This window comes from Chelmon rostratus, chromosome 13, assembly GCF_017976325.1.
Source record: "Chelmon rostratus isolate fCheRos1 chromosome 13, fCheRos1.pri, whole genome shotgun sequence".
In the NCBI taxonomy this organism is placed as follows: Eukaryota; Metazoa; Chordata; class Actinopteri; order Chaetodontiformes; family Chaetodontidae; genus Chelmon; species Chelmon rostratus.
In genome coordinates, this window is record NC_055670.1 from 15,274,606 (window position 1) to 15,294,631 (window position 20,026).

At 40.8% G+C, this 20,026-nt stretch overlaps 2 protein-coding genes across 2 annotated transcripts; both read right to left on the reverse strand.

Moving 5' to 3' along the window:
* Positions 1-105: 105 nt before the first annotated feature.
* Positions 106-13,415, reverse strand: si:dkeyp-118h9.7 (sacsin). Its single transcript, XM_041950258.1, has 3 exons — positions 12,743-13,415; positions 12,390-12,478; positions 106-12,268 (listed from the first exon to the last, which is right to left on the reverse strand). The coding sequence occupies exons 1-3, from the start codon at positions 13,315-13,317 to the stop codon at positions 1,275-1,277; spliced, it is 11,658 nt and encodes a 3,885-aa protein (XP_041806192.1). The 5' UTR covers positions 13,318-13,415; the 3' UTR covers positions 106-1,274.
* LOC121615814 (sacsin-like) lies at positions 13,327-20,017 on the reverse strand. The gene is made up of 6 exons (XM_041950259.1): positions 19,974-20,017; positions 18,398-18,443; positions 16,415-16,502; positions 14,800-14,911; positions 14,288-14,434; positions 13,327-14,174 (listed from the first exon to the last, which is right to left on the reverse strand). The coding sequence occupies exons 2-6, from the start codon at positions 18,424-18,426 to the stop codon at positions 13,327-13,329; spliced, it is 1,224 nt and encodes a 407-aa protein (XP_041806193.1). The 5' UTR covers positions 18,427-18,443; positions 19,974-20,017.
* Positions 20,018-20,026: the final 9 nt, after the last annotated feature.

A 20,026-nucleotide genomic window follows, 5' to 3' on the forward strand; every position in this document is an offset into this window, starting at 1 on the left:
AAAAGGAAAGGTAATAATAACAAATTCACTCGTTATAGTAAGACAGTGTCTACCCCAGCCACATTTCACTATGACATTTAAAAATATGAATGCAGTCATCCTTGATTTCATTTCATTATTTTATTTATTTTTGTTAATTTCAGAAGGTAAAAGCTGATACTACTGTAACAAAATGAATTATGGTGACAAAATACCTCTAATTTAATTAATATTTGCATTTCCCAAAACATTTTTTTTACTGCGATTATAGTGATCCTCAGTAGTTGTAAATGATAACAAACCATAACAAAGCCATACAGCGACAACAACACGAAAAACAAAACGAAAAAAAACTCTGATATTTGCATTTTTGTAAGAGAGTAATACAGTGATTCGATTGGTAATTACTGAGTAGCTCTAAATGTTTACATAGCAAAAAATAAAAAATAAAAAATTATGGTACATTTTTTAAACAAAATACTATAGTGATTATGTTGGTCATCAGTGAGCAGGTCCCTTTTCAACATTGCTAAAAAACTTATGATATTCAACAATATTTGCATTGTCATAATAAAGTAATACACTGATTATACTGGTCCTCAGTGAGCAGTCATAAATGTTAACAAACTGCAAAAAAACTTTTGACATTTGCATTTTCATGAGAAAGTAACAGTAATTATACTGATCATCGATGAGAAGCGATACATGTTTACAACATTAAAAAAAACCCTTTTGCTATTTGCATTTTCATAAGAAAGTAACAGTATATTGATCATCACTGAGCAGTCATGTTTACCACATTGAAAATGCTTCAAAATTTGCATTTGCATAATAAGGTAATACACTGATTATAATGGTCCCCAGTCAGCAGTCAGAAACATTGCAAAAAGACTTTTGATATTTACATATTTTTAAGAAAGTAACATAGTGATTATATAGGTCAGGAAGAAATTATAAATGTGTACAACAATGGGACAAAAAAAACTTGAATTTTCATAATAAGGTAATACACTGATTATACTCGTCCTCAGTGAGCAGTCATAAATGTCTACTACAATGCACAAAATACTTAGAGATTTGCATTTTCATAACAAATTCATATAGTGATACATTGATTGCCAATCAGTAGAGTCATTAACAAAACAAACCTTTTCATTTCAGAATATTCATAACAGTCATATCATTCTTATATTTGTCCTGCAGAAGAAATTATGGAATTGCTTGTGTTTCAATATCACATCATTTTTAACGTGTTAAAAAAGTCAACTGCCAACTTGTCTCTTCTTCTCAAATCCCTAATTCACATATGCCTCGATTTTACAGAGAAGCTCAGATGCTTTGTTCAGTGCTAACAGTTCATTCTCTGATTTGAACTGTCCATTTGGAATATGGGGAAATGGATGGCAGTTGGGATACTGAGTCTTTTTGGCGTCTACTCCCAGCGTCTTCAGCTTTTCCACAATTTGAGGCAGACCTCTCAGTTGGGCGTTGTAAAGCGAAACTTGTGCAGCTATGACTGAAATGGAGCTACTGGTGGGATGCTGACCATTTCTTTTGTACTCTGCAGCTATGAGAGACTTTTCCACTGCTTGATGGACTTTGAAAAGACACCACTCTGTACTCCCACCACCAGCGTCTTTGTAAGCTGCATTGAGATCACAGCGAGCCTGTTTACACCAGCGTCGGGCCTCCTCTCTGTTTGGCCTCGGGACATGTTCATTATGGGTCCAGAAGTTGTAGGACTGGTGGCCTGTAGAGAATCTCTCTCGGCTAGTTCTGTGATGTCTGGCCTCCTGATTCCACTGCTGATAGAAGTCTCTAAAATCTGAATTTCCCCTTGAATGGGACGAGCCTGCAGTTTTGCCACTGCCTTTGCCTTTGTTGAGCTCATCGATTCGATTCTGCAGGTATTTGAATGCCTCAGTGGAGAGAAGCTGGCATTCGGGGTTTTTGTCAGGATGCCATCTCAGGTACAGTCGTTTGATGGCTTTATGCCTCTCCTCCTTAGGAAGAGTCCAGATCTCTTCCAAACATTTGTCAATTTCCCTTTTAGCTTCATCAATAGAGGTCGGTGAAGATCTTGCAGATGAAGAACTTTCAGCTGATGGTTGGGAAGAATGTGGCACAGCTCCTGCTAGTGGCTCCAGTTCCATGCAGGAAGCCTCAGCAGATGCAGTCCTCCCTTTAGCTTCTGGTTTCTTTTGTCGTTTAAACTGATACAGGTCAAGACAACTGACTTCAATTGGCTCATCCTGTCCGATTTCAATTCTGTATCGCAGTGAATATGGTCCAGAGTGCCCAGGCAGTTCTTCGACAATAACTGCATAAATGTACTTGTTGTTAGTGCTGTAGCCAACATATTCCCCCTCTTCAAAGTTATTGAGGACGTTCATGTCTAAGGAGTCATGCCACTTGACTGGAATATCTGTCCCGGGGGGTGGTGGATTGAGGACAGAGCTTTCTGTTTCAGCACTGTCATGGATCCCATTCTTAGCCAGAGTTTTCTGAACATCTTTCAGAGTGTCACACATGAGAAGTTGTCCCAGGACTTGAAGGTGAATTGATGCAATCTTGTTACCTAAAAGAACATTAATCACCTCTGTCAAAGTCATATTGACATCATTTATTACCTTAGGGACCATGTCATTGTTGTGCTTTAAGTAAAAGATGCAACCTTGTTGCCCTTGTTTGACGTAGACATCCGTTTCAGTGGCAGTTTTGTGTAGTGGCTGTTTGTCCAGCCAGAGCTTTGTTTCCAGGCTTTTGCAGCAGACAATCTGAATACTGCCGAAAGTCTTCTTACACATGCCAGCGGCATCTTCTTGTGTTATTTCTCCCTTCGACTGTTCTCTGATAAGACAAATTAATCCATGTCTGAATGCTACTGAGGACAAATGTCTCTCAAACCATCCACTAAATTCACAGTCGGGCTCAAGCTCACAAAGCTGCATGTTTAATTCCTCAACTTTCTCCTCAGTGAATTTTGACAGCATTTTAGGCAGAAATTTCTGAGGCAGCAAATGCAGCAACTGATGATGCTCAAACCTGTCACTGCCCAGATGACATTCACTGAGCCTCTCAATCAACAGGAACTTATTCTTCAGCGCACCTTCTAACCTTTTGATCTCAAACACTGTGTCGTTGTAGTAGAGTGTGGATGACGGGTATAATTTACCATCTACTGCAGGGAGATACAAACTCTTCACATCGTCAACATGGGACTGCTTTCCTTGAGCTTTGATCAAGCGAAACAACTGGTGAACAGCACGTTTCACGGTTATCTGTTGGTTTGGGTTTAGCTGTGGTTTATCACAGGAATCAGCATAAACTGCTGCCAGAACATTACAATAGTGCACTGCAGAAGGTTTGTCCTTTACACCAATTTTTTTGAAGAACTCTGCGAACAGGACATCCTTTGGAGAAATGCTGTACAGATACGGTCTGAACTCTAGGTCATGAGGGAGTGAAAGACACGCATCATCAGTCCTCACAAGTTCTGTGTCTTTTTCAACCAACACAACAGGAAGCCCAGCCAGTGGTTGTCCTTCAAACCTGTTTGCTTGCAGGAAGGCATATGAACTTCGAAACACGTTAGCACGGGTTTTGATCAAGTGGTCAGTTTTACAAAGCGACTGACAGATGTTGCTCATGTTACTGGTTACACTCTCCGGAGGTGGTTGCTCATGAGCTCCTGCATTTTTCATCATTTTCAGGAGCTTCGCTGTTTTATAAACTGGTAGATGTATAATTGGCATTGAAGACCAGATCAGTTCTTGATGCTTGGGATCGCTTTCAATCAAAGATCCTCTGATTTTGACGGCAGTTCTCTCAGCAGCAAATGGTTGGTGGTAGTTGCACAGTTCTTTGTCAATTTTCTCGGGAAAAATGAACTTGATGTCAGCTATGTCCTCCAGCAACTTCTCCTCTTTGTTTTTGTCGTTACTCACAATATTCAAGGCTGCTCTGAAAACTAATGATGATTTCAGTTTCAACTCGTCAAGCTGACAGTCTGTTTTTACTTCTGATTCTACCTGGTATGCAAAATTTATTATGTCATCTTTTGACACAACATGCTTCATTCCAAGTTCTCTGAGTAACTCCTTTAGTGTTTTTACTGATTCTGGATTTCCTTTACACAACTCAGTCCAAAATCTCTCAGGCACAAATCTCTCTTTGGGCAACATTTTCTTGTACAGCTCGACACCCTTATCAAAGTAGTATGACGCTGTCTCCAATCTGCCTTGGGAATTGCAAATCAATTTCACCGTCTTCATTGAGGAGATGATTTTGTCCTTATACTTGGAATAACAGAAATCATGTTGTAGTGACATCAGCAGTTTGAGGCATTGAAGCAGCTGACTCTCTTTGAGTGTGTGTATAACTGGCAGAATGAACTTCATGAAATACTCCAAGTCAGTCAGAGTTTGGATATTCAGTATTTGTGACAGACTGCAGTTTTCTGGATTGTTTCGGAGAAAAATGCTCTTGCTGTGGGCCAGGATGAACAAATCTGGAAATGTCACTGAATGCATGCTGCTGAGGATAAATACCTCTTTAGGTCCATCAATCCTCACCCGGTTACCATGTATTGTTTCAAATAATGGTAGGGATTTGAGCTTTCTCTGGTAGTCTTGATTGTCTTTGCACTTGGATACTCCATCCTGGAGGAAACGCTGGAGCTCTTTCATCTCATCATTGGAAAGCTGGGAAAACTCTGAGTGGTTTATGTTGTAGACCTGGTCCAAAACAGAGCTTTTATCATTCACATCCATGAGTTCAGGGTGTAGAAGTGAATGTAGATGTCGGTCTACATGTATCTCAGAGAAGAATACACTGTCAAGCTTCATAAATCCAAGTTTAAAGAGGATGCCTGATATGTCTCTTTCTGAGGAGAAGTGAATCACACTTGGCATGTCTTTCATTGTTTGGAGGAAGTGCTTGTTGTTCAACCTTGGACACACAACAGGCAAAATGCAGCAGTCACTGAAGAGCTGCCTCACATCACTTAATGTCAGACTTTGTTCTCCACTACTACTTGTAGTAGGTATTATCTGGCTTGTTAAAAACATCCAAAGTGATTTCAACCACTTCAATGTTGTCTCGTTTGGAACATGAAGACCACTGTGTGCATCAACTTCACAGTTCTGGAGAAGCTGCTGAATTTCAGGCTTCAGATATTTCACTGCGCAGGGAACTGTCAAACTTTTGACAAGATTGAAATCTTGGAGAACACCTATGTGGCCATGGTTGGTTCGATAATCTGCAAATTGGTCCTCGTAGCCAAAGAACAGACTCTCATATCCTGATATCAGTTTGGGAGATTTGGAATTAAACACTCTCAAAACTTTATCTCTTGTGAGAAGAAGTGGAAGCCCATTCAGTAAGCTGGAATTGTCCTTGGTAACTTTTTTCAAGCCATTTTCAAACTCCTTTAAGCAGAAAGTCAGCAGCTTTGAACACCTGGTTTCATCTCTGATCAGAGTGGCACTTATGGGCAGGGGTAAATCCCTAGATGTTTGGGCTGGGTCACTGAGGGGCTTCTCTCTCAGGAAAGTTTGCACAGTTGAAGGAGTCACATCTTTCACATTGATGCCAGCAGATTTGAAACTGCTCCAAACTTTTTGCATTTTCATGGAAAAAGGAACCAATGTCATTCCAAGATCTTCCAAAATGGGATTAATCTCGTCACTTACTGAGTGTGTCAGGTAAGGTGCCTTAGTTGACTCAGTTTCTCTGACATTACACCAGTCAAAAGAATACTCCTTAAATTCTCGGTTTGCAGTTAGACATGTTGAACTCCTCATCACTGGAATTACATTGAGGCCTCTTTCTTTGATTGATCTGTATACCTCATGTATCATTTCATGCCAATCCTTAACAACATCTTTGGACACAGCTGGCCAAAAACGCAAGTATGAGCTACTCAAGTGTAACTCAATATATGCAAGAGAGACTTTCTTACGTGGAATGTTACAGCTGATGTAATGAAGGAGATCTGCATACAGTGGAGCGATGACATTCTGTTTCAGAAATTCATTCCAGTTAGATTTTACACTTTGCCCATCTTCTTTCCAAAGGCTTCTCCTGGCAGAATCTACCTCAAAGTTTGCATTGACGTGCACTGGTAGTCCAGTTTTTCCTGGCAAAGGAAGTGAACAAAAGGCTTCTCCATTGAAATCCATATGGCTGGATGGTGCTGGACTCTTGCAGATCTTGGAGCTCACAAGCGCTGCTACTGCTGCTTGGGGTAGTTTGTGTGGTAGTGTTACGTCTCTTTCTCCACTCTTTTTGAATGAGCCAAACTGTTCTGCAATGATCCATTTAGTTTGTCTTTTGTCAGAGGTTGAAATCATGGTTCCATAAATGGTATTGTGTGGTGTTACTGGCTTCTCTGATTGTAGTGCATTTTGTTGAAGCTTTACAAAAGCATCTTTTTCTTCTCTGCTTGTCTGTGGTAGACTTTTTTCAACCACAAAAATGGTTTTGAGTGTCCCTGAATGTTCATCGATTTCATGGACTTCGATTTTGCAGATGTTTTTCAGAAACAGAATTAGTCCTTCAGGATCTTCAGAGAGAGCAGAGCACAGTTCTTTCATGTCATGATCAGTGACTCCCTGCTTTGATATTTTTGAGCTGTTTGCCATGGTACCCATCCTTAGAGGTAATCTGAACATGGTGCCCTCTTTAAGAGGAAATTTGTCAGGGAGAAAGGATTTGTAGACATCCATGTACATGTTCTTGAAAGTCTCAGCTAGTTTGTAGCCGATGCCATGTGGTGCTTTGTCTGAATAACTTTCAATGTACTTTTGATTGGGATCAGAAATGCACAGTAATTCATCTCCAGTGAGGATCGAGGGGCAGTCAGTGAGATGGTAAACAGAGTTGAATCCCACTCCGTATTTTCCTATCTTCCCTGGAGAGTTGTGCTTTCCTCCTTCTCCCAGCTGCTGAATGCCAGTCAGGTCAGCATCAGAAAACACTTTGTTGTTAAACACACACAGTGCCGGGCCCTGCAGATGGTTCCACTTCTTCCCAAATGTTTTTTCTTTGCCATGCTGTCGTTTGTCCCAAACAAAGTGAATTTCCGTTGCCTCTGCATCATCAGCATTTTGGATGAGCTCTTTAAGGATATCCTTCTTTGATGGATAGGCTGAAATTATGTTTTTAATTCGAACAGTTAGTTGTTCCTGCTGTTCAAACTGAAAAGCTAATGGTGAAATGGTATTAACTGTGTGGTTTTGCAGAGTATGATGCCTGGTAGTTTTGATCCCAAAGTAGCGAGCTGTAACACGTGGAATTTTCTCATGGCATAATGTGACACCTGAGGCGACTGGCATCCACGCACTGTCATTGTAAAACATCTCACTTGCAGGTTGTAAAACACCATGTTCATTGGGTATCAGACAGTCACCCGTTGTTTTGTCTTTGGCCTCATATATTCCTGTGTTTAAAATTGTGATGCAAATTGATAGATCGCTCTTTGGCAGCTGCTTGTTGCCATGCCGAGAGTGCAATTCCTGGAGCACGGTTTGAAACTGATGGATTGTGAAGCATTTTTCAACGCCTACACTTTCCCAGAGACTCCTGAAACTAGCAAAGGCAGGTGGAAGTACATACAGATAGGGCTTTGCTTCAAATTGCCCAGTTTCTGCAACGCGGCTCACATTTACAAATGTACTTCCGACAAGAATGAATGGGAATGAATTTGCCCTCTCAGAAATGAAACTGGAATTCCCAGAATCATAGAGCCACTGATCCAGAAACTTGTAGCATTCACTGGCTATTTTGAGAAGCACGGAGCTGTCAATGGATTGAGATTGTTCATATGTTACTTGCAGCTGCTGAAGAACAATCTCTGGGCTTGGACTGTCATGAACTCCCAAAATTTGTAGGACTGGATCAGTGTTGTGTATCTTCAGATTGGTATGATCCAGCACAGCTTGTGTCATGTTAACGAGTAGGGAGCATTTGTCACTGAAGATATCAATGGGCCTTCTTAATGTTACATTTCTTTCCATTTTTGTATCACCCGGGGAAAATGCTGGGAGAAATTCAGTCATCCTCAGTGTTTCCCAGTGAGGAGAGAATTTGTCATTCATGTGATTCTTCATAAGTTCAAGAAGGCACTTCAAATGCACATATGCTTTCTTTTTGTCAGTGCTCCAGGTTTTGTTGATCGTGCCTGCTTTCTCTGTGATTTCATCCATTGGAAGATGGTCATTTGCCATTCCAAGTTCCAACAAGCGCTGAATCCTCTTTGGGGAGCAAAAGTCATTTTTGGTTCCACCGAGCAAGCGTTCCTCTTGTGGTTCAAAAAGACAGGCCACTTTCCCTGACGGATTCACAAGTTTCTTGATATACTGGAGCTGTCCGCCTTTTGTGGGGATGCATGGATAGCAAACCAGTAGATTGTCAATTTCTTTGATATTAAGGTCAATAGCGTGCAGCACAAGAGTATCTCTACTCTTAGGATCCATGGTACCAAGGTTGTTAAACACTGCTTCCTGGTAAAACTTCTCCCAGTCCCATGTTCTGCTCTGTAAAACCTTTGCTAGGCCAGCCTGTTTGAAGCAATTTCTCAACCACAGTGGAAGTGGGACAACATGGTTGGGTGCTTTTGCATGCTTTTTGCACACCTGCACTGCAAGTGTACTGATGTCTTTATCCTCTTCAATGCTCTCGTGTAGAAATATGGCACTGTTCATTGAGCACCAATGTTCTCCATCACTAAAGAGCTCTGGACCAGTGGAGGTCTGGGCAAGGATGGAGTAAAAGGCATCCACCAATGGCTTGAAAGTTTCGCTCACTTTCTCTCTGTTAGGCCAGAAGGTGTGATAATTGTAAGTCTCCAGTTGCTCTTTTTCAGACATTTTCTTTAGCACCAGGAGTACAGTAACATACGCTGTCACTACAGGATCCTGAAGAAGGGCTTTGTTCCAGTCATGTTTCACGCCACTCTCCCACAGACCTTTTCGGTTGCTCGTCACAGCAAACGTTCCATTTACATTGACTGGGAGACCAGTGTGAATGGAAAGAGGAAGGGAGCAAAATGCCTGTCCAACAAGATCTGTTTGTAATGAGGCCAGTTTCCCAGTTTCTGGATCATTTTGCAAAGGCACAGCAATCCCCCCAATGGGCAAAGAGAACTTGGCTTGCTTGTTTTCTTGAAGGGCCATTTTTAAAGACTGATGTGTCCCAAAGCAGTTGTACACGAGCCAGGACTGGGATTCAGTAACACCAGATAGCTGACTGGTTATCTGGACAATGCTGACTGTGCAGCAGTCAATGACCTCTTTGCATTTTCCATCAAGTTTCGTCAATGATTTCTCAGCTTGACGCTGCTTTGACACATTGGTTTCATCAGGAATCATCATTGTACTCACAGTGCTTTTAGAAACGGTGAGGACGGTTTCCATTTCATCATCTCTTGGTGGAGCTGATACATCTTTTGATAAACTTTGCAGAGATAATGTTTTTATGTTCCTCAGAAACAGCAGGTGAATTCGGGAATTCTCTGTGAAGTGCTGTTGAAAAGTAATGATATTGTGTTTGTGATACACCTTTGTGCTTATTTCCGACTTGTGAGCCTCTTCTTCAGTTCGGAAAGGTAGTTTGATCAGAGTGCCCTGATAGGGTTTAGGGGGACTTTGTTTGGTGAAATTACAACCAAAAATGCGTTCATATGGTCCAAACTGACCAGGAAAACAATGAAAAAGTCGCTGCTGACTCAGATTCAGCTTGATTCCAGGATTTGTTTTATGTTTGATGTGCTTCTTCAGGTGAGTTACGTTTGGATCAAGTATGAGAAGACTGTTGCCACTGAGGATAGAAGGAACATCTGTCACATGATACACAGTATTGAATCCAAGTCCAAACTTTCCAATTTTCTCCACCTTGTTTTCCTTCGAGGCAGAGCCAACTCTGACAATATTTGCCCAGTCCTCAGCTGTGAACTGCTCATTGTTAAATGCCCAAAGACAAGGGCCCTGACAAAGGATCATGTCAGGGTCAATGAGACTTTCAGGAGTATCTTTGTGCACTCTGAAATCCACCATGAATTTACAAGCTTCTGCCCCAGCATCCTCTGCGTTTTGAATGAGCTCTTTGAAGATGTCACTTTCTTCATCATACTCTTTGAGAATGTTTTTAATCCTCGTTGTTATCGGTTCAGATTGTCCGCACTGTTCGATTCCGACTAACTCCGGATCCAGGATGTAGGTACTGAGAAATCGGATGTTCAGCCATTCAGCTGCTGCTTTTGGGATTTCCTCATGTACGAGATGAATTTCCTCCTGGCTGTAATTCAGCTCATTCAACCCATTTTTGCTTACATCACAGAAGACTGCTGTTGACAGTGGTTTAAGGGTATACTGTTCACCCTCTGTGAGGACTGGCACTGGGATGTCATCTTCAACTGTCTTCCTCTCTCTCCACAGCCAGTTAAGAATTTCCACTGACACTTTTATCTCAGAGGAACTTGCAAATGGCTGTTGCCTGTCTTCAATGGTTTGCTGGATAGAATGAAGAATGCCAACAATTTCTTCATCTGAAAGTGATGTTCTCAGGCCAAATTTCTGGAGCAACCTCTTGTATGGTAGAAATTCTTTCGGCACTTTGCCAATGTAGGAGCTCAGATCTAGATTGCGTGGATAGTCTAGAACCAGATCCTGTGCTGATACAAACTGGTCGTGGCTCCACAACCAGCGAGTGTCCTTGCTCATCACTGTTGCAAATTCAGAGATGTGGTCTTGCATGTGTTCATAAATGCTACGCAGCTTCCTTTTGAAATCCACATTTGTGTCAGGATCAGCCATTGTCTGTGCTTTTGATGTCAAGACTGCTAAATTCTCTATCACTTTTTCAGGTGGGGGTAGGCGTTTGAGGCCAAGTTTGCTGGCAACTCTGTCACTGAACTTTCCCACCAGAGGCATTACATGCCCAACAATGTTCTCATACATAGAATGTCTTATTTCATCTGGACAGAAGAAACAACTTTTCTGAGATTTGTCATTGCAGTGTTTTTTGTCATCAGGGGATTTTGTGCACGGGACCCATTTTAGCATTTTGAGGCACTGAAGCTGGTCGTGAGAAAACTTTGACAGTAGATCATTCGTATCCAACATTTTCAGGAGCACGTGTGCCCTTTTGAGAGCCTCGGCATGAGAGTCAACATCCAGTTTGTCAATCAGTGTGGCAGCACGCAACAAGTGCTCCGGTGACACATCCACTTCTTTATTTAGCAATCCCAGATCTGTGAGACTTTTAAGCATCTGCGATGTCTGAGTGTATGAAGTTGGGGGGAAGAAATCTGACTCAAAAATTACTTTAAAAGTTTGAACAGTTGGATCAAAAAAGCTTGAGGCTTTTCTCAGCTCTCCATTCATTTCAATGAACCTCAGGTCCATACATTTGCATTTCAAGGTCTGGTTTTGAGAGAAAAGGATAGTACCATGCTGTAAAATCCAAGTCATGATTTTCTCAGTGTCTTCTTTTCTGCAAGCCCCCTTCTCAATACAGCCAATGAGGAGAGTGGCTGCTTCAGCTGTGTCCAAGAGTTTAACTTTGAGCAGCCGTAACAGTCTGCGATCAGCCTCAGTTGTGCACTGCACAACTGACTCAGGCATGGGGAACTCTGTTGGTATTGTTAGGCCAGAAATGAGAAGAACAGCCTGTTTCGATTGAGCTGCAACACTGGAGCCTTTCATGGTTTCAAACAGAGGCAACTTTGAGAGTAAATCTTTCTCACTGACTGAGAGAGAATCCAGACGGGAGAGATAATCTTTCAGTTCTTCTCGTGCTCTCCGAGAGGTAGTCTTGAGCTCTCTGATAAGATCCTGAGAATCTAAATTCGCCAAGACTTTCATGACACTCCTTGGAGATGGGCACAGCACGTAAGAGTCTAAGTCTTCATGCTTGAGCCACTCGTTTCCTCTCACCACTGTGCCACCGACTTTGTTCACCAACTGAGCTATTTGGTCTGGCAAGTTAATCTGCTTGCTTTTCTGAAAAATGAGGGTGGTGTTCTTCTGTAGTCTTGCTAGTGATACTGGCTGACTGACAGACAGAGGACTGACTGGTATTAATGGCAGTCCAGTGAAATTACTTAACTCTTTGAAGCGAGTGTTGAGAAACTTCCAGAACTCTTGGAGCCATTCAAAGGGTGGATGTTGACTGTTGCTGATGTCCCAGGTAACAAGCTCTGTCCCCATCTGCTTCCATTCCTGTGGCAGATACCTCCTTGTATATTCAGCCACCTGGTGTGCATCAATGTTGCTGACCTTGAATAAGTCTGAAAAATATATTTTAGAACGATATATATATAAAAGATATGTATGTGAGGTGTGAAAACATGCAGATGACAGATGCAAATAACATTTAAATTAGTGGATTTTATAAAATGACAGTCCTACTTTTTCTGGCCAGTTGTTTCAGGTGGGCATTGCAGTCTGGACTGAGATCAGCTAGGATGAAGAGGTGTTTGCAGCATGGTAGCAGGACTCTGCACAAAGGATAAGTTTGATCATTGTACATGTAACAAGAGCAAGAACATTTGCATGCAAGTTTAGTGTACAAAGTTTAGTGTACAAAAAAAAAAGATCTATTAGTCTATTAAAGTCTTAATCCAATCCAGCAAAGTAAAATAATAGCAACAAAATATTGAAGCAAGAAAGTGTTAGCTGATCAGTATTTGAGGAACAGCTGCCAACATGTTATCTTAATACCATAACTGTTAAGGGTAAATGAAAAAAAATGAAAACCCTACCTTGGAAACTCATTGCTGTCAATTAGAGCAGTGTCCTCCTCTCTGTTTGTGAAAGATCTGAAAGAGCCATCGCTGAGTGGAAGCAGCTGAAGACCCTCGAGTTCTCTGTATCTTCCATCGCTCAGAGCGTACTCCAAAAGACAGAGTTTGTCGTCTTTAGAGATGGTGTGCACACCAGTCTTGCGCAGAGTGTCCCTTAGGAAAGCTGGAGTCACATGTTTTAGGGTGCTGAGCTGTGAATAGGCCTCATGTATAGCTCTTGCAACAGTCCCTGGTAAAGTGACAAGATTTTCTCCACAGGAAACCAAAGTCCTTTTAATGGCAGCCAATATGTCAGGGCTTGTTGGACCATTACAGGGGAACACCGCCTCTGACGGAGTGATGAACATTCTCTCATCTTTCGCGAGAGACAGGACAGCCACGTTATGTCTGAATAAGTGTTGAAGAACATCCAGAGCAACAGCGTACCATTTCTCTTTGTGCTTTATCTGGCCGATGTCTGGCCACAGATCGTACACGGACGACACAGGCAGAATGGACTCTTGTGCAAGTTTGATAGCATCTTGAATAATCATGAGGTATGCCTATGGCAGCACCTCCTTCATCAGGAGTTCATTCCAGACAGCGTGTTCGTCATGTTTCTGGTCTTCCTCTTGCCACTTGATTTGTCTTCTGTTGTCTGTGAGGCCGAAGCATGCATTGACATAAACTGGAAGTCCTGTCTTGTTGGATTCATTGTTTGGGAGGGGGAGGAAGCAGCTCAGTCTACTTTCACTGCAGTCTCTCTTCTCACCACAAGGGAATGCCAAGTCAACTTGCGGGAAAAAGCTCAACTTTTTTGCCAGTGAGTCAAGATTTTCTACATTGCCTTCTTTCATGGTACATGTTGTCACAAGCCACTTTGTTTCTTTGTTTTTCCCTGAGCTGAGAGTTATCGTTTTGAACCTCGTCGAACTCTCAATGATTAACTCGTTCTCTGACTCCAAAACGACATCTGTAAGGACTGATGATTTCACTTCCAGTCTGGTGTTAACAGTGCCATGTATGTTGATGTGTATCAGCGACACAGAGGTGACATTTTTCAGGAACAGGAGGCTTAAGTCCGCATCCGCAATGAAGCTGTCAAAAAGATCGGCCACCCTATTGGAGTCATAGAGATTATCTGAAATATCTGATTTCTTGTTGCGCAAGGAGAACCTGAAAATTGTCCCGTCAAAGCGCTGATCCTCCGTGACGATTTCTGACCATTCTTGTTTGCTTACAAGCGAAACTATATCTCGAAAAGGTTGGAACTGATCATGCATTGTCATCAGAGCTTCCTGGTCTTCTGCATCATCCAAAGACCACAGAAAATCTTCATTTCTTTCTCCAAATATTTTTTCTTGGGGGTCCATGAAGCCAAGGTGCCCAGAACTGAATACACATGGCACGTCTGTGAAAAAAGCAAATCAAACATTGTCCAATCAGTACTTCTCTGAAGACTAAAACTTAAACTGAGGCTGGTACACTACTAAGCATATGTGCGGTAAATGTACACAGTTTCACCTGTTATGTGGTAGACAGAGTTGAAGCCGATTCCAAACCTCCCGACTTTGTTTGGGTCATTGCGCTTGATGCTCCTCCCTGCAGTCACAATTCCCTGCCAGTCGTCATCAGTGAACGATGCGTTGTTGTAGGCGTAGAGAGCAGGACCTTTGCAAAAACAAAAGAAATGAGTCCCAACGAACCAGTGACTGCCTTACAGCTGCTGAAAATAAATGACTGACATATCAGACTCTAATACCGTCTTATCCAGTGATCATGATTTTTGTGGTAATCAAAACCTCACACACATGTTCTCGTTGGTCAGCCACACTCAACTATGGGAGGAAGCCCACATGAATACAAGCAAAACATACAAAATCCAAGAAGTGGGGGGGTAGGCTAAAAAAACTGTGTCATTAGGCTACCTCCTATTTGATCTAATTATCTTTTTTTCATGTATATCTTTGTTAAAAAATAAATTACGACTGATGTTGATAACCAGGACATCGCTACTCTCTGAACATCCTGCATACCCTGGTATTCTCCCAGTTCATCAGTCCAAAGGCTCTCAGTCCCATAGCTTCTCTCATCGTGGATGAAAACCACTTCTGTGGCTCGAGCATCGTCTGCATTCTGGATCAGCTCCTGATGGCAAATAAAAACAATAACCATTAACAGAATGTAGCAGGCGAAAACTAACAGGCTGTGCCACGTTCCAAAGCTGGCCCCCACAGATTAGTAGTAGTAGTCTCCATGTTTGACAGGTCAAATATCCACAGTGAGAAACGTCTAATAGAAACTTAAATTATAGTGAGAAATGATTGGTACCTAATAAACTGGCTACTCAATGTATGGTCAAATGTAGGCGAATGCCAATGTTTGACTAAATTAAACATTGTTTGCTACAATCCAGTGTTACTGTGTTTCTATATTAACTGTTTAGACAGTGCAAAGGATGTCACTAACGTCACTAATAACATTAATGAAAGCTGATTTCCATTTAGCTGGTTTGGTTTCAGGGTCCTGCTATGGTGCATGCTGGCTCACTGCCATGGCATACTGGAACACTTAAACAGAGCAGAGCCATTGTTCCTGTTATTAGTAACACCTGTGCTTTTCCTACAATAATTCTTTACACCAAATTATGAGTATTTTGGGTAAGAAAAAGATATTTTGTATCATCTTCTTCCAATAAGCTCCACTGGTGGAGTAGGAACATTAGTGATATGTTATCTGTTTAGAAACTGAGAGAAAAAGGTGTCTATTCACAACAATTTCAACAACTGAATCCGTCCCAGAAGAAGACCAGAAAGCTGCCTTCTTGAAAATCTTGACATCAGGCCACAAAGCTGATATCAAAGTTTAAATGAGAATATGTAGCCACAAAATTCTACCATGAATTAAAATCATCTGCAATGCAAAAAGCAAGTATTGTTACAAAAGCCCAATAAAGCAAAATGAACTAATTCTAATACAAAACTTCAATAGTCAGATTAAATTCAGGGAATCATATTTGTCTCATTTTACTGCTGAAGCCAATAAGTTTAATAAAATATGATTAAACATTTTGCCAAATTCCTCAGTATGACTCCAATATAAGAAATATTCCTGTAAAGCAGCCAGCGAGTCTTAAACAGGCTCGTTTACATCCCACGCCATAATCTGTCGTGATATTTCTATTGTGGAGGCTGCAACCATCACAGCAGCATTAAGCAGACACAGTCTTCCTCTTTTTGCTATTTTTGTTCAAAGGTGACAATGCACAATACATTCACTGCACCAAGATTTTGCCAGAAGCTCATTTGTTCATCTGTGGTCCCTCAGTGATGGCCCATCCAGGTTTTCATACAATCAAAACTAATCTGATAAATGGGTTCATTGAATGTGACACATAAGAAAAGAAATGATTTTTTTTTTCATTTTTCTTACCCGAAGTGTCTTTAAATTAAATAAATACACTTGTTTTTAGGATTCACAGTACACTGAAGCAGAATCAACACGTTTAGCAACCATGCTGGTCATACCAAAAGACACAGACTTCCAAAATTCCATTATCTAAGAACAATTGGGTTACATATCAATTAGGGAATATGAAATATTATATAAAGTGATTATTATTACCAGTACTTGACAGAGCAGTGTACCAACCTTCAAAATTTGTCCACCATCTGGATATCGGCGTAGAATATCTTTCAGGTAGTCTATGAAGGGCGGCGCTGTTGGCCTGAAGGACTTTCTAAACATGGCAGGAGGAACAAAGAACGCAGAGTTAGTACAGGTACAAGAAACCATCATCACATCACTCCAACACTTAAAGCACTTCACTGGCTTCCTCCTCAACAGAGGATTCCCTTAAAAACCCTCCTGTTGGTTTTTAAGCCACGACACGTTCAGTTCCCCAGTATATTTCTGACTTACACCCTCATCTGACCTCTCCGGTCTTGAACGGTGGCTTTTTGGACGTACCCAGAATGAGATCTGGAGCTGGTAGAGGTGCTTCTAGTTCCTGTACACCTGCCCTCTGGAATTATCTGCGATCCATAATAACTGTATATACATCTAAAGCTAAGCTCAAAAACCATGCTGTTTTCTCAGGTCACAGGGTTGGTGTGAGAGTGTGTGAAGATATTATGGGTATGTATAAATATACTGTATGCTGTTTTTCATTATTTTTTTACTGTTATGCCATTACATTGCATATGCTTTATGTTTGTATGTCTCATTTTTTGAACCCACTGATGTCTAACAACTACATTTATCATGGTAAGGAAAAGCCTCACAGATTTCTTTCTGTTCGAGGTGGTGCTGTGGAAACTGTCGAGACGTGTGGCTACAAATTAAAGTTTTTGATTTTAACTCCTTGTAGTTTTTGAGATACAGCCATTTCTGTCTCGTATTATATTTGGTCGTTAATCAGATGAGGTTACTCATCTCATTAGTGGAAATAGAGGTTCTTATGATGCCGTGTGACTAATAACTTGCATGTTAAGAAAAACTCTGGCTCTAGCCTCATATATTGACCAATTAAAAAAAGGATTTGTGCTCAGCATAGTGAATACTTTAAGTGGAATAATGTAAAGCACACTGAGTTTCTTTGTAATGAAATATGCTCTATAAATAAAGCTGCCTTGTCTCACCTAAAAAGAAACTGGAGTTAATATTCAAAACAAGTCCTCCTGAGGCAGCTGTGGTAGGAAGATCTGAGAGTCGAGTCAAATTTGAACAGTACCTATATCTGACTCTCGTGTTTTGCCACAAACCTGAAGTGCTTGACTTGAAATGAGTTCATTAGGTCAAAATAATGCATCAAGCAGGCATCAACTACTACATATTTCTATGGCAACACACAGCACTTGTACTCACTCAACAAGAGCAATATAAATATGATCCAAGTTTTATTAGTTATACTAATGATTTAAATTCATTATTCATTGTTATGCATATATTTGCATATTATGCAGCAGGTTTTTTCAACGTCTGTTCATCAAACCTGCTCTGCAGGACGAACCTGTCCAGTAGCATGAAGATTGTATCACATGTTATGATTTGTTGTCAAGAAAGGCTTGACACGTAATACTAATACATGTGTCATTGGCCATTTCTCTCATCATGCCAAACTCCATTGTAGATTCTAATGATCTGTAAAAGCCGTTGATGCTATGATTCAAAAGCTTTTACAGAGAGCGTCTCTAGGTCTGCAAAAAAAAAAAAAAAAAAAAAAAAAAAGGCAATCTACATGATTATTTGATAAATAACTTTCTTAAGAAATCATTGTCAGTGTAGGAGCCATATTTAAGTTTATTTTGCTTGCACTCATATTTTGTTTTTTTCTGTATTTTGTGAGATTGCGTCCTCTATAGGTGGTAAATGGATGCCAATTGCGCATGACTGTAGGAAGGCAGGCAGCAGGATACAGTCATTGACCTCGCCCGCCTACGAAGCACGCTGCTCACCTGTGCTGAATAGTGTCTTGCAGTTGTGCTATATAATAGACTCAAATATTGATTTAGTGCACGACTTGAATCAGAATAGCAGGTTCCTCCATTGGATTCAATATGAAAGAACAAGAGGTGGCCTCTTCCCGTCATCACTTAGCACACAAAATGAAAAACCGACAGAGGGGCAACTCACCGAGGCTTTTTCTTTGACTTCGAACTCATCCTTCTCGGGTTGGATGCTGCAAAAGAGAGAGAACAAACTTAATTTCTTATCTGCGTCAAACTCAAACGAAATCAGTGTAGTCGTTGGCAATGATTGTGTTAACACAAAGCTGTGAGGCCTGAGCTTGGATAAACAACCTTTAGAACGGCTGAATGTTTGTTTTAATGTTTTAGTTTAAAAACCTACACAATCAGACTTAATGGATATTGAAGGTCTGACTGCTTTATTGTCATTTTACGATAAAAAGTGTTCCTGTGGCCCAACTTGCGGGTGCATGTTCAACTGCTTATTCCTCAGCGAAAACTTTCCTCAGGGGATATAAACAGGAAATTTCATCTGACTGCTCATTTTGTAAAGACTGCAAATGTTTTCCATTTATTTTGGACTTGCTTTCACTTTAGGTCAGACTTTGCAGAGTTTATCCAAAAATATTTCATTGCAGATATTTCTTTTAAGTTTCAGGATTTTTTCTTTTTTATATCATTTTAAGAATGAAGGAAAATATTATACAGTAAATCTTATTGTTATTTTACCTGCTACAAATCACATCCACAAATGCAGATTCAAAGGTTCAAATCCATATTATTGGCATATTATCACATAGTGTTTGGTTTTTACACAGTGTCCCAACATTTTTTGGAACCACTGGCTCAGTTTACTCCACAGTCACCATGCTAAAAAAACAAAAAACGAAACCTGTCTTTCTTAGCCAAGTATTTTATCTTGTGTAAATAAATACTTTGCCCTTCCCCCAGTGCTTCTCTCCATCACAGCCAGATAGAAATGATTGGCGCTTCCTGAATGTATGATCACATGAGACAGGAGGTGGGTCAACTCACCCACTGGCTCATCTCAAGTCCCTCTCATTCACCCTAAGCATAATGTCCAGAGAAGTGGGGCTGGACCACCCACTTGGCTCTGCAGTAAGCACCACTTGTCCCTTTTTCTCAGTTTAAACTTGATGTTCCACATCCAGCCTTCCTCTGGACTATTACTACTGAAGTCTGAATTTGATGTTGCTGCCTCACCTGAGCCTCTCACACCAATTATTTAAGCAACTACTCTGACAATGTGATAATATCATTGCAGCCTGAAAAAAAAGCTCTTGCGCCAGCTTCCTGGCAGAAACTGATGCTGGCCACACCTCTGCATCTGTACTTTCGAGTACAGTAATGCCTCCCACTAAAAGGAGGAAATACAGATGAATAAGTGAGTGTAGGAACCAGTATGCAAAAGAATTAATCAATCAGTGCAAAGGTGCTTCATAAAATCTAAGAAATAATACAAAAAGGAGAATTGGAGAAATTAAAACCAGAAACAAATGAACTTTTCTTTATCATTTCATGGATGAATTTCCACATTTCTTCAGCAGAAACTCTCCCTCACACTGCTGTCATTTTTGCATGTATTTCCCCCATATGCCTCATTTACACACACTATAGACATACCTACACACTATGTTAAGTGACTGGGGGATGCTGATAAATAACTAATAATAATAATAGTAATTAAAACTAATAGTGATGCAGTAGTAAAGTCACATTACCTCAGTCATATCTGTGAAGAGTTGCTGTTCTGCTGTGTCCCAGCTTGGCACAC